General features: G+C 60.5%; 2 protein-coding genes across 2 annotated transcripts in view; one reads left to right on the forward strand and one right to left on the reverse strand.

Annotated features, from left to right (window-relative positions):
* The first annotated feature begins 930 nt into the window (after positions 1–930).
* Positions 931–2,080, forward strand: HPCA (hippocalcin). Its single transcript, XM_026043402.1, has 3 exons — positions 931–1,402; positions 1,683–1,788; positions 1,960–2,080. The coding sequence occupies exons 1-3, from the start codon at positions 1,025–1,027 to the stop codon at positions 2,055–2,057; spliced, it is 582 nt and encodes a 193-aa protein (XP_025899187.1). The 5' UTR covers positions 931–1,024; the 3' UTR covers positions 2,058–2,080.
* A 1,901-nt stretch (positions 2,081–3,981) lies between these two features.
* Positions 3,982–13,671, reverse strand: part of RNF19B (ring finger protein 19B) — a 13,765-nt gene continuing 4,075 nt past the window's right edge. Inside the window, exons 3-11 of the mRNA XM_026043501.1 lie at positions 13,368–13,663; positions 9,462–9,667; positions 7,917–8,061; positions 7,305–7,467; positions 6,773–6,887; positions 6,344–6,484; positions 5,817–6,024; positions 4,969–5,100; positions 3,982–4,753 (exon numbers count right to left, since the gene is read on the reverse strand). Coding sequence (XP_025899286.1) covers positions 4,279–4,753; positions 4,969–5,100; positions 5,817–6,024; positions 6,344–6,484; positions 6,773–6,887; positions 7,305–7,467; positions 7,917–8,061; positions 9,462–9,667; positions 13,368–13,663 — 1,881 coding nt within the window. The 3' untranslated portion in view covers positions 3,982–4,278. The remainder of the gene's footprint in view (positions 4,754–4,968; positions 5,101–5,816; positions 6,025–6,343; positions 6,485–6,772; positions 6,888–7,304; positions 7,468–7,916; positions 8,062–9,461; positions 9,668–13,367; positions 13,664–13,671) is intronic.

Raw genomic sequence — 13,671 nt, forward strand, 5'->3', positions numbered from 1 at the left:
CATCTTTGGGGGGGTCTGCACCGCTCCCCCCCGAGGGTGCCCTTTTTGGAGGGGGGGGTCCCTGCACCGCCTCTCCCGGACGGGTCTTTCCTGCGGTCCCCGTCTGGAGGGGCCTGATTGGATTGGGGGAGTCGCTGTCCCCTCATCACCCCCCCGGGGTGCAGAGCTCGACCCCCAACCAGTTCCCTCTCTGCTCTGGAGCTGCCCCCCACCCCAGTGGCCATGTTGGGGTCCATAAGCACCCCCCCCGGCTCTGCTGGAGCGAGGATGGAGCTGGGGGGGTACGGGAGGGGGGGGACCCAGCCCCGCTCCAAGCTCCGGGCGGGGCGGGATCCAAGCCCCACGATCCCGCTGGAATGGGAGGCTGGGGGTGCTCCGGACACCACTCCATCCTTTGGGGGGGCTATGGGTGCCGAAGACCCCCCTGTGAAGGGGCTGCTGCCCCCCCAGCCATGCTCTTCTCAATGAGGGCCCTCAAGGTCACTGCAGGGTCCCCTGCCTGTCCCCCTGCCCCACTGCTCTCCCTGGCTCCCGGCCCCACTTGGGGGGCGCTGCGGGACCCCGAGGCACCGGGGCACCGGGGTGGGGGGGTCCCAGCCACCTGCAGCCCCCGGCTCTCCCCGGGGCTCCGGCACCAGCCGGAGGCATCAAATATTAACGGAGCAGCCGGAGGAGCTGGAAATATCCCTCCCGCTCGGGAGCTGACCCAGATCCAGTCGGCTCCGGGCCCGGCGCCCCATCCCCACCCGCAGGCTCTGCCCCTCCTGCTGTGCGCTGGAGATATATATATCGCCTATATATTATGCAAATGAGCTATAAGGGGGCTATTATGCAAACGAGCGGGGCCGTCACCGCCTGCCGCGGGGCTGTGCCCAGGCCCGGCCCCGTTGGCGCAGAGCGGGCGCTGGGCATGGAGGGGGCCGCAGCGGCCGCCCTGCTGCCCGGGGGCTGCCCGCGAGCGCTGCCGCCTCTCCCTGCCCTCCTGTAGCTCGCGGAGCCGCCGGGAGCAGCGGGATCCAGCGCCATGGGCAAGCAGAACAGCAAGCTGCGCCCGGAGATGCTGCAGGACCTGCGCGAGAACACGGAGTTCTCCGAGCTGGAGCTGCAGGGCTGGTACAAGGGCTTCCTCAAGGACTGCCCCAGCGGCATCCTCAACGTGGAGGAGTTCAAGAAGATCTACGCCAACTTCTTCCCCTACGGCGACGCCTCCAAGTTCGCCGAGCACGTCTTCCGCACCTTCGACACCAACGGCGACGGCACCATCGACTTCCGCGAGTTCATCATCGCCCTGAGCGTCACGTCGCGCGGCAAGCTGGAGCAGAAGCTCATGTGGGCCTTCAGCATGTACGACCTGGACGGCAACGGCTACATCAGCCGCGAGGAGATGCTCGAGATCGTGCAGGTACCCGGCCCCGCGGCGCATCCCGAATTCCCCATGCGCCGGGGGGTCGGATCCCCCCGGCTCCGAGTGCCGGTGCCACCTGGAGCCACTGCGCTCCGGGGAGCATCCCACTCTCCGGGGAGCATCCCATGCTCCGGGGAGCATCCCGTGCACCAGGGAGCATCCCACGCTCCGGGGAACATCCCACTCTCCGGGGAGCATCCCACTCTCCGGGGAGCATCCCACTCTCCGGGGAGCATCCCGTGCCCTGGCTCCGCTCATCCCGCCTCCCTCTCCGCAGGCCATCTACAAGATGGTCTCCTCCGTGATGAACATGCCCGAGGATGAATCGACTCCCGAGAAACGGACGGAAAAAATCTTCCGCCAGATGGATACTAATAACGACGGTAAATGAGAGGAGCTGGAGGGGATTAAGGCAAAGGTCTCATGGCTAAATCCCGGGGTTTTAGCGGGGGCCGCGCGCGCTGATTAAATGGCTCGCGGCCGCCGGGGCGGGCAGGGGCAGGAGCCGCGGGCTCGGGGCGGCCGCGGCCACCGCGTCCCCGCTGTTCCCGCAGGGAAGCTGTCGCTGGAGGAGTTCATCCGCGGAGCCAAGAGCGACCCGTCCATCGTGCGCCTGCTGCAGTGCGACCCCAGCGGCGCGGCGCAGCTCTGAGCACCCCGCGCGCCCCGCGCTGCCCCCCGGCCCCGCACGCCCCGCTCCCCCCGGCGCCGCCCGCCACGGAGCAGCGCCCGGCCTCACGCTGTCCCCACAATAAAGCTGGTCCCGGAGCAGCCGCTGGTGGCGAAGGGGCCGTCGATGGGGCCGCCGCGTCCTGGCGCAGGGTCCCCGGCACGGGGCCGCATGGGGCAGGATGAGGAGCGAGGGGATGGGGACGGGGACACCTCTGTGCAGGGGAGGAGCAGGAGGGTGAGCAGGGGGCAGGGGGTGCTGAAGACCCCCACCGAGCGCCAGGGTCTGGAGGGGCAGCGAGGAGCAGTGCGGGGATGGGGGCACCCTGCCCACCCGCAGCCCCTGGGCTGCTCCAGGAGGCCGTGGGTGCCCAGGGCACCCCTGGGACTTGCATAGAGGGTGGGATGGAAGGGGCACCCGTGGGTGGGATGGAAGGGGCGCCCACGGGTGGGATGAAAGGGGTACCCATGGGTGGGATGGAAGGGGCGCCCACGGGTGGGATGGAAGGGGCGCCCACGGGTGGGATGAAAGGGGTACCCATGGGTGGGATGAAAGGGGTACCCATGGGTGGGATGAAAGGGGTACCCATGGGTGGGATGGAAGGGGTGCCCACGGGTGGGATGGAAGGGGCGCCCACAGGTGGGATGAAAGGGGTACCCATGGGTGGGATGGAAGGGGCGCCCACGGGTGGGATGGAAGGGGTACCCACAGGTGGGATGAAAGGGGTACCCATGGGTGGGATGGAAGGGGCACCCATGGGTCACTTGCATGATGACCACATCAGTGCAGGGGCAGCCCCGCGGTTGGGACGTCCCATCCCTGCTGCTGCTCCCGGCAGGCCGCCCTGGCTGGATTCCCTGGGGATGGTCCCCAAGCGCCGGCACCGTCGGAACAGGGTGGCCCGGGGCTTTGGGGAGCCGCTGGGCGAGAGGGCAGGAGGGCGCCAGGGCAGCTCTGCGCAGGAGCCTCCCGCGAGGAAGCGTCGCCCTTGGGGACCCCGGTCCCCATTCCCCTCTTAGTGCCGTCCCAGGAGCCTTCAGCCCCACGAGGAGGGAGCCCTGGCCGTGCCTGAGCCCTCTGCCCCGTGTCCATCCTGTGTCCCCGCATCCTGCAGCACCCGCGTCCATCTCGTGTCCCTGCATCCCACAGCGCCTGCATCTGTCTCATGTCCCTGCATTGCGCAGTGCCTGCGTGCGTCTCGTGTCCTCGCATCCGTCTTGCATCCCCGCATCCCGCAGCGCCCGCGTCCATCTCGTGTCCCTGCATCCCACAGCGCCCGCGGCCATCTCGCGTCCCTGCATCCCACATCCCCTGCGCTGGGGCCAGCCCAACGGGGCTGCGCGGGGCTCCGAGGAGCCTCCTCAGCTGCCAGGGCAGAGGGGAAGGGAGAAGGGCCCGGACTCCATGCGGTGGGCAGAGCCGCCCAGCACCGTCCCCTGCATGTGTAGGAGCCCCTTTCCCTGCTGCCCGGCCCAGCCCAGCCCTGGGGACCCTTCCTCCCTGCGGGACCTCCCCGCAGAGCGAGGCTCTCTGCAATAACGGGGCGGTCGGGGCTGCTCTGGGCTCCCTCGGGCAGGGCTGGCTCCAGCGCCTATCGCCCTGCACCACGGGCCCTGGCTCAGGGCGAGGGCTCAAAGCCTTTACAGTCCCCGGCCCCGATGTCCCCATGCGGGTCCCCAGCGCCTGGGGACCCACGTCCTTCCTCTCCTTTGAACCATCCTCCTGCACAGGGCGGTGCGAGAGGAGCTGTCCCCGATGCCGAGGGGACAGCAGGGCTGTCACATCCCGATTTCTGCAGGCAAAAGAGGGGACAAATCCAGTTCTCCTGTGCAAACACCCCGAGCCAGGAGCAGAATGAGGGAGAGGATTCACCGAACACCACTGGAAAGGACGAGCTCAACACGAGTCGAATGACAACCAGAGTCTTTATTCAAACAGTCCTTGAGGATGTTTGCAGACATACAGACACACGTACATATTTACACTCTGACGCACCTCACAGAGCACTATAGAGCGCTTGAACCAATAAATTAAAACAAAAAGAGGGTGTGGGGGGGACGGTTTTCCTTTTGTCACGTACGAAACAGCAGCTCCCCAAGGCGAGGCTGGGGAGGCAACCGGAGGACTGCAAGCAGAAGGCGACACGGCCACGGCGCCGTCCCGAAAGACGCCCCGGGAGCGAGCGCCGCTCGCGGGAGGCCCCTCATACTCTGGCCTCGATGCACTCCAGTTTGACCATTTCCTCGAGCCGGTAGCCCTCTGCGTGGGCACAGTGGCTCAGGGGGGCACTTGGGCTCTCGGCAGCGCTGGCGCGGGCCGGGCGGCCCGGCGCGGGCGGAGGGCCGGGCGAGCCGCACTCGTCCGATGGGATGTCGGGCACGTCATCCGACTGGCTGTCCGAGCTCTCCAGGTCGCTCCGTATGCTCTCGGGCTGGGCCAGGGTGATGTCCCACGTTTGGCTGGCAAGGCAGTCCTTTGGCTCGCAGCTTTGGTGTTTGCACGTCTGCTCCCGCTCGCCATCCTCTTCCTCCTCATCCTCCTCCTCCTCGTCCTCTTCCTCATTCTCTGCCATTTGGGTGTGGACGTGCAGAGAATCCTCCGTGCTGCTGCCGCTGGCCAGCTGGTAGTGACTTGGTTTGGCTTCGATGTCCACCTGGATCTCCATGTTATTGCACTCCCTGCAGGAACAGGCAGCACCAGCTGCAGTTACATGCGGATGCTGCTTCCAAGCAGTCCCAGCCCTCGTTCCGCGTGACCAAACGGATCATTCCACCCTCTAGGGACATGGAGCAGGCTGGGACCTACAGCCATCTCGCCACCTCCAGCAGCAGCTCCTGGGGCTTCGAGTTCCCCGGGATTTCCACCAGTCTCCTCCTCTCCCCTCATGTCCTACCTGTCCTGGGGGTTGTAGGAGCTGATGATGGAGCCGGCCATGGCTCGAGTGCTGGCGTTGTCGCTGATAGCCCCCAAGCTAACAGAGTCTTTGGGGAAAATCTCCTTCTGGACATCTGCCTGCACTTCCAGCCTGCAGGAGAGAAGAGAATTGCTCAGAAATTACTTAGCTGGTCCCTGAGGGCATCAAACAATCTCTGTTTGCCCTGGGAAACCAGGTGTCCCCGTGTGCTGGCCCAGCTTGGCACCAAGGACTTTATCTCCACTGGTTTAGTTTCATTTAGTCTCAGTCTTGGCTCCTCTTAGGTAAATCCATTCTGTTTTCCATGACGAAGGTGAAGTTGTGTTTATAACTATGACTCATGCAATTCCTGCGAAGAACAGATTTCCATGGATCTAGCCCAGAGTGCTGATTACATCCTGGCTGCTGGATCAACACGTGTCTCTCATTACCCAGCAGACTGACTCACAGGAAAGCTGTGGTGTAACCTCCTGGCTTGGAAAGCAGCAATCCCGCCTGCTGCAAGCCAATAGGGAAGAGGCAGCACCAGGCTGGGATCAGAGGACTGGAAGATCCAAGGCAAGCACGCAGGAATTGCTCTGGGCTATTCCCAGTTAACCCGGAGCGCCGGCTTCTCCCTTTCAAGTTCAGCAGAAACTTGTTCACCAGCTGTGTCCTCTTTGCAAACAGCAGCCTAACACTGCCCCCAGGACTCCCCCACAAAGCCAGAAGTGAAAACCCTGGCCTAGGACTCCTGGGCACACAGAAGGGCACCCACATGTCCATACGGATCCCAAAGGCAGCCTGTGGGGACTCTCCACCCTCGTGGTGACCGTGAGCTCAGTTACCTGCTGTACTTGCCCTTGCCCCCGGAGAGGACGCCGCCGCTCAGGGTGCCGCCGGAGAGGGCAGCAAAGCTGGCCGTCTCGCTGTAGTTGCCCGGCGCGACGCTGAGCCCGTCGGTGGGGCTGCCGCTGGTGCTCAGCACGCTCGTCAGCCCCTCGATGCTGCTCTCACCGATGCTGGGGTTCTTCAGGGCTCGCCAGGCATCAGCCACTGAGGAGAGGAACAGCGAGGCCGTCAGAGGAGCCGTTGGGCTGTGGTGGCACCGGCAGAGCTGCAGACCAGACCCTCAGCAGCGCGAGCCTCATCTCAGATACCAGAGGCCAAAGGAAGAACTGAGATTTTGCTACCAGAGCTACACAGCTGATCACCAGCACAAGGCTGAAGTGAATCCCTGCTTCTAGCCAAACCCAGGTGAAAACTAACGAAACAGATGTTGGATTTGGGAAACACAAGTCTCCTACCATTTCATTATGTGAAGCAATGACAAGGTGGTGCTTTAACCCCTTCCCTTCAGCAGCTACCACATTACCTGTGATAGGTCCATCGTCTTCATCAAACTCTATCTTCACGCCCTTGCCGTTGGCTGTGCTAACTCCGCAGCCACCACCCCGGCACAGCGAGATGGGCACAACTCCATACACGTAAGCCAGCATGATGGGGACTCCAATACCTGGAGAAGAGGATGCCCTGAGGTAAGAGGAGCTAAGGCTGAGCTGTGTTGGCCAGGCAGAGAGGACCTCTGCTCTGGACAAGCCTTTGAATGCGCCAGGCCCATCCTAGCACACACAGCTGTGCAGCCTGCACGGAAGAAAGGAAGTTCCATGGAAATGGAAGTAAGTTCCAGGAAAAGAGACAGGAGAAACCTACAAATTCCCCTTGGCGACCCCTCACAGAGCCCAGCTAGTCATTTGTCTGCGACTACTGGCCCATGGAAGGGAGAACAACAGCACCAACTCACCGACACTGACCGCAGCAATGACGGGGGACGCAATGACAGATAAGGTGACCCCACCGGTAATGGCCAAGTTCCTCTTGTGCTTGGATGTCTTCTTTCCCTCATACCTACTGTGGATCTAAGGGAAGGAGAAGCAGCACGTGAGAACACAGCCTGGCCAGGAACAAACCCCAGCAGATCAACATCTAAACACATCAGGGACTTGTGCTAGGCAAGGTGTCATATCCAGGATCTGGCCATGACCCCAGGGATGTCAAAAGGGGCCAGGACTCACCCTGGGTGCTTCTGCTCCACATCAGGAAAATGATATTCATTTGAGAGGACTGCAGTCTGAAGGGCTATCAGCCACCACCTTCCCTCTCCCCATACAAAGCTCAAGAGATAAGACAAGCTCCATAAGAGATGACTGAATTTGAGTGTTATGAAATGACCCACCCTTCATATCACACCTAAATTTCCAGGCAGAGGCTCTGACTATGGAGAACACCCCAAGCTGCACACTTCCCACTTCCAATCTTGCACTCTCCACACTTACCTTCCTCCCAACATACACCGGGATGCCAATGACCATAGCGGGAATGGCAATGCCAGCAATGAGAGAGATTCCCACGGGAGCGCCGATCAACGTGCCCAGCTGCCAGAGAATCTTCTTTTTACGGCTCCATGGCTTTTTGCCCCAGAACGTACAGCCAGAGGGGCTGTAATGGGAGGAAAAAAGTTAGCAACACACAGAACGCCCCAAATCCTAAGTGTTCCCAAGAACTGCAAGTTGAACATCCACATGAACAAACCCAAAACTTACGAAATGGGTAAGCAACACACACAAAAAAGCCCCTCTTCCTCTCCACCAAGATTAATTTGCTCATCAAGGTCATTATCACAAGCCTGGGACTGTGTTTGATGCCCCAAATGTTAGGTGTTTCCACATACAACTGTTTTTTCCAGTCAACTGAGCCTTTCCTGGCATGGAAGAGCCTCTTTATTGCAGGAAGAAAGCTCAAATCTGTAGGAAGGAAGAAGCCAGTTCTGCTGTCTGGCTCTGGAGAGGCAAAGGGCTGAAAGGCAAGCGCATGCAATTCAACACCCCTTTGGGGAAGCGGGTGCTAGCGCAGCGACAGGACCCGCTGTGTGTGGCTCCCCTTCCCACCTGAGGTAATGCAGGTCCGAGATCTCCTTCATGCACAGCCAGCAGAACTCGCAGCCGCACACGGCGCAGGTCATGTGGTTGCAGCTGCCGTCGTTCATCTTGATGATGTAGGCGCTGCAGCGGGGACACGGCTTGATGTCGTCGGCTGCGGGAAGGAGGGAAACAAGGCACTGAGTTGGGCTCTGGGGTAGCAATAACCAGGGAGGGGGTTCTCATCACAGCGAGAAGCCCTCGTGTTCTGCAAAGGCTGAGCAGATTTGCTACTCAAACACATGCTGGGGATGGACACCCGTTCTGTCTTCAGTTCCTCTACGGAGCACGAAGACAGTATTGAAAAGCCAGAGCTATTTGCCTGGACAGCAGAGACTGAGAACAACAGTCATTTCAGAAGCTTATTCTAGGCTGGAATAGGATCTCTTCCAGAACATGCTTAAACCTTGGGAACAAGTTATACCTGTCCTGAGCTCACCAAGGCAACAGTGTCAGCAAGAACCATTACGAAATGGCTCCACTAAGGTGATTCATGGACCAGGGCGGGCAGAGCAACTGGCAGAACCAGGCAGCAGGGCTCTGAGCCGGGCTCAAAGGCAGCCTGCAGCAGGGGGACAAGTCCAAAGGAGAGCAGGGACAAGGCCCTGCTGCACGTGCTTGGAGTCCCCTCTTGGCTACTGGCAGAAGAGGAGGAGAAAGGGTCCTTCATCTCTTCTTGAACTCAAGTGTCATCTGCTCACGGTTACGCAATGCCCGGCTGTGCCGCTCCGGCTTTGTTGGCAGCGCCTGTAGCCCTCAACAATGTGAAATCCAGCTGCTGAGAGAGCAGCTCGCACCTTATTAATCATTGCAGCGCATTCAGCGAGCAGGGAAAAAAACACTCTCAAGAAGCGCCCTTTCAGTGGCCAAGCTCTAAGCACTTCCTGGCAGGGATCTCTTTGGACGGGGTGGAAGGCTCAGACTGCTTTTTTGTTTGCTCGTTTGCAGCACAGCTGGTGGCAGTGTCTCTGCTGCCTTGGCCTGTCCTGATAATGGACACGGTGAACCTTGGAGCACAGCTGAGCTACCTTTGAACCACTCGTAGTAGCTGCATATTAATGTTTTACTCCCTGATGTGCTCGGAGAAGGAATAATGTGTTTTATTTAGGGGTGGGGAGGGCTAAAAGCGCGTATTTTTTGCAAGGTTTAGATCAGCAAGAAATGAAAACATCTGAGATCAAAACAGCCACAAGCATAGCTGGGGCGGATGAGAAGAGAGCGAGTGCTGAGAAAGGACCCAAGCGCGTGGCGTCACCTCCGACTGCTCTGCTTCGCTCTCCGCTGTCTCGTGGGAGCCGCCACATTTGTTCCCTTAATGCGAGAAGGGGAAGTGACTCTCAGCTTCGCAGCTGCTGTCACTGCTGCTGCTGGAGACCCTCACGGGCGCCAAGGGGCAGCGCTCCCCGCAGGCCACTGACACCCCTCCTTTGATCGTGGGAAGCTCTGCACGAGCAGGGGCTTTTTTCCTCAGCTTCCCAGGCAGCACCGAGTAAGCAGAAAGGCGGCAGTCCCTACCCGGCCCGGATTCCTGCCCGTAACTGAGGCCTGACGTGTGCTTGGTCCGGACGCGGAGCGCCTGGGCCCGCTGCTGGCGGGCCATGTCGCACGTCTGGTTGGGGTGCCATATCTGCTTGCAGTGGTAGCAGAACTCGGTCTGGCAGCCGTCCCTCTCGCAGGTCAGCTTGGGGCAGCTGGCACAGCCGTAGGCGATAACGGCGTAGCTGTGGGAAGAAGACACCTCGAGTTAGCAAAAGCCCCAGAGTTATCTTAGGAAGAACACAGCTCTCCACAGGAGGGTGATGATCAGCTGGCAGTACCACCAGGAGCCACTGATGGGCACTGCACGGTGCTGATGTCCTTAGCAAAGCAGCTGCCCGTGACAAGAGCCCTGCCACCCACCTTGGCAGAGCCTCTGGCACTGGATTGCTTCCAGTGCAAGACCACAACTTCTCTGGCCTCTTGGGCAACCCTGCAGGGGAATTGCAAGAGACACAAACAGAAATGCAGCTCTTCTCTGCAGTCGCAGGTGAGAACAAGGTTATTGCATCTGCCTAGAGCTAGCAAGCAAGGTTATCACCTCCTGAGCTGCTCTGTTCAAGGCTCCTGAATGGAGTTTCACAGGCTAAGGAGGATGAAACTCGCTTTTACCACCTGGAAAATGCAGAATATGGTTGTTGGGAGCAGGGCAGCCTGAGCAGCCTGCCCTGCCTCTTCCGTTTCCCATTTCTCATCCCTGTCCCTAGGGCAGCCTGTGCTCTGGATAAATTTTTGCCTTCTCCAGCGCTGTGTCTTTCACTGCAGGGCTCAAAATTAAGCAGTGCTAATTAAGTTCCTCAGGACTGATATCCTTTACAGCGGCAGCTCATGATATTGAATTCCCCCCTGAGTAACTACTGGGAGTTGTCGCTGTCGGCTCACACAGAGCACATTCATCTCACCCGTTTGCCACCCGGCTCGGGCTCTCCCTGGCACCGGGAGCCAGGGCACACGCAGAGCAGGTCCCGAGCAAATCCAGCTCTCTGGAATGATGAAATCTAGCCACAGAGGCCAAGGAAAGCTGTAGTGGGGCCGGGTTTCGGCGGGCTGCGTGGCCAGTCTGCCGAGCTGGCTCTTTCTGCTCACTCCGGTGTGTCTCGGTGAGGAAGGGGACACCGCAGCGCGGGCAGCGTCACCCAGGGCGCCTCTCAGCAAGCTGCCCTGCAACGGGACCTTCCATGGTGGCTGGAGAGAGCAATTCCAGAAGCACCTTCTGCTTCCGACACCACAACAACAAAAGGTGTTTTTGTGGATCGCCTCCGGTGTCGTGGCGGGTTGGAGGAGTTACTCTCCTCCGAGCTGAGGTTGTGTGTTTAGAGCTCGGGGAGCTCTGGTTGCGCTGCCTCTCCTCGGAGGCGGCAGCGTGAGAACCGCTGAGTGTGTCACACCACGATGATTCACATCCCGTGGGAGTGGGAGCAAGTTCGCCCTGCCTGGCACAGCCGCCGCGGGAGCAGCGTGCCGGTGCCGAGCGGCACGGCCGTGGGGGCTCCAGCGCCCGCCCGCTCCTCGCATGGGAAGCAGGGCTGGAGGGGAAACAGGACACTGAGATCCCGGGAAGGGCCAGACCTGACCCCGAGCGGCTCCTACACATCGTGTGCAGTGAAGATCCAGCCGGGCATCCCCACCGCAGCCCCGGCCTTGGCAAAAGCAGCTTCACCTTTTATGCCACAAACTCTACTAAGTCAGGAAAGTTTAGCAGAACATATTAAGCAACTTCATGTTTGGAATGAGCCCTCAACAGAGACTTTTGTTTTTTTTTTTGTTTTTTTTTTTTTTTTTCCTAGCAAATTCAGGCAACTCTTCTGAGAAATTAATATCCTCAACATTTCTGTTTAATTTTTGGAGCCAACGTGACAAATACCAAGAGCAAGCCCACAACTGCACGGAAAAATCTACACGCCTTTCCACTCTAAGGGGAAGAAACAACATATCTCCGAATTGAAAAGCCTTCCTCGGGTGCCGTGCCTGGAATTGCCAAAGTTCACAGGCGCCTGCATCTTCCCCCGGCCTCCTGGCTCGCATCAGCTGAGACAAAAAGGGAAATTGTGCCTTTTCCCTGATCAGTGATGGCCAGGATCATCCTTCCCAGACCCTGGCGAGGCCAAGGAGGCAGCGACGCCGGCGCTCCCTGCTTGGGCAGCCTTCAGCCTCCTCCGTCTGCTGAGCTCAGCCTACACCACGCGCTTTGTTTGAGGCTCCCGTTGTTCTCCCAAGCCTCTCGGGGAGCCGCGGTGTGACACACAACAGGCAGCAACATCAGCTGATTGTAGCAAGGGGAAAAAAAGAAAACCAAAAAGCCCCAAACACGGCAAATGATTCATGGGAGGACTGAGGGTGCATCAATTGCCTGGTGCTTCCATGGCAACGCGCGCGGAGCCGGTTCTCCTGCCGCGCTGCACGGTGGAGCTCTCCCGTCGGGAAAGGCTGCGGTGCCTGTGGAGGGCTCCATGGTGCCGACCCAACGCCTTGGATCCAGCGCTCGGATCGCGGAGTACCAGCCCACTTGGGCCTCTCCCGCCATCCCGGAGGGAAAGTGCGCCGTAAATAATTCACAGCCCGGTTGTGCTGCACATAAGCACAACCAGAGGAGAAGGAGAAGCAGAAGCAGGGAGAAGGAGAGGGGAGATTCATTTCTCATGCTGCCAGAGGGCTGGTTCCAGCGGCCTTTGTCCGGGTGCCGTTGTGGTGCCGGAGCAGCCGCTTCCCAACAGCCTAGAGTGCTCCATGCTCCTCCTAGGGATGCCCAACGTGGCTCTCTGGAGCTGCCCAGGGAGCTGCACGGAGTGCTGTAGGTGACACTGCTCTGCCCAAAGGCACCGAGGTGGCAGCAGCAGCTTCATGCTGGATCACTCACAAGGAGGCGGCTCCTCCGAGGCAGGGGCGCTCGGTGGCATTCACACCTTACCCTGCACACGGGCTCACAGAGCGGCACCGAGGAGCAGAAACAGCAGAAACCCAAGGCAGCAGCCAGGTCTTCAGCAGCTGATTAACGGAGCAGAAAACGGAGGCGTTCCCTCCGGCATGGCTCCGGCTCTGGGGGCAGCAGAGCCTGCCCTATCTCCCTGATCTTGGCCCCGGCACTATCAAAACATCAAGATCTGGCACGTGATTTTGTTTCACAGACTAACAGAGCTGTTGTTTTGTTCCCTATTAACGAAATGGCCCTTCTGCAGCGGCGCTCAGGGGCTGCGAAACAGGAGAGCAGAGGCAGGTTAGCAGCTCTGCAGAGCTGCCTATTGCCCTGCTCTGATTAAACCCCCAGCCTCCTCCCACGGCGCTTTCCACTCCGACTGCGAGGCTCGACTTTCTTTCAGCATTTGCGCTCGCCAGAGCTGCAATTTAAGCTTTTTTTCTCTGCACATCACTGAACTTTTTGGCCCTGTCCCCTTTTCCACACTGTCCCTGTGCCACATGCTCCAGGTGTCCCTGCTGGAGCAGGGGGGGTTGGACTAGAGGATCTCTAGAGGTCCCTTCCAACCTCAACCATTCCGGCATTCTGGGATTCCAAGCAGCTTTTTCTCGTGCACAAAGCGAAACCCAGCAGAGCTCAGTTAGGGGAAAGGAGAACAGAAAACGAAACAAAGCGCAGATAACTATAGAGGCGTCAGACAGGGCTGGACCCGCTCCGGAGCGGACAGACGTTAACTCGCTTAGGCAACAGACACTGAGTCAACACCGCTCCTCGGGGCCGGGGATTCACTGGGGAAAAGCCCCCGCTTCCCCTTCTCAGCCCATGGGGGCAGCCCCAAGGCGGGCAGCGCTGGGCGGGAGCCCCAAGGCGGGCGCCGGGGGGGCTCCATCACCCCCCCCCCAGCCCCGGTGCCCCGGGGGACGCGGGCGGGGGGCGCTCGGTTGGGTCCCGCCGCGCGGCCCGGGACTCACCCGCAGTCGGGCGCGGGGCACCAGCGGCAGTCGGGGTCGGCGGCGAGGCAGCGGCGCAGCATGAACTCCTCGTACTTGGCGACGAGCTGCGGCGAGTCGCGGAGCAGGCGGCGGATGTCGGCGGGGTTGAGGCGCTCGCTGCACTCGGGGCAGCAGATGTTGACGCGCGACTCGGTGATCTCGATGCGCAGGTACTGGCGCAGGCAGGCGCCGCACGAGCGGTGCGGGCACGAGAGCAGCCGCGGCGCGTTCTCGGCCGGCTGCCGCACCAGGCACAGCGGGCACTCGAGCTCCTCCTCGCCGC

This window comes from Nothoprocta perdicaria, unplaced genomic scaffold (assembly GCF_003342845.1).
Source record: "Nothoprocta perdicaria isolate Ctin4 unplaced genomic scaffold, notPer1 scaffold_33, whole genome shotgun sequence".
Lineage (NCBI taxonomy): Eukaryota > Metazoa > Chordata > Aves > Tinamiformes > Tinamidae > Nothoprocta > Nothoprocta perdicaria.

What these genes read in the sequence shown, in the direction of transcription:
- HPCA (XM_026043402.1), top strand. Translation starts at nt 1,025, where the DNA reads ATGGGCAAGCAGAACAGCAAGCTGCGCCCGGAGATGCTGCAGGACCTG. An exon ending in AGATGCTCGAGATCGTGCAG is followed by an intron (nt 1,403 to 1,682) that starts GTACCCGGCCCC and finishes CCCTCTCCGCAG; the next exon opens with GCCATCTACAAGATGGTCTC. An exon ending in GATGGATACTAATAACGACG is followed by an intron (nt 1,789 to 1,959) that starts GTAAATGAGAGG and finishes CTGTTCCCGCAG; the next exon opens with GGAAGCTGTCGCTGGAGGAG.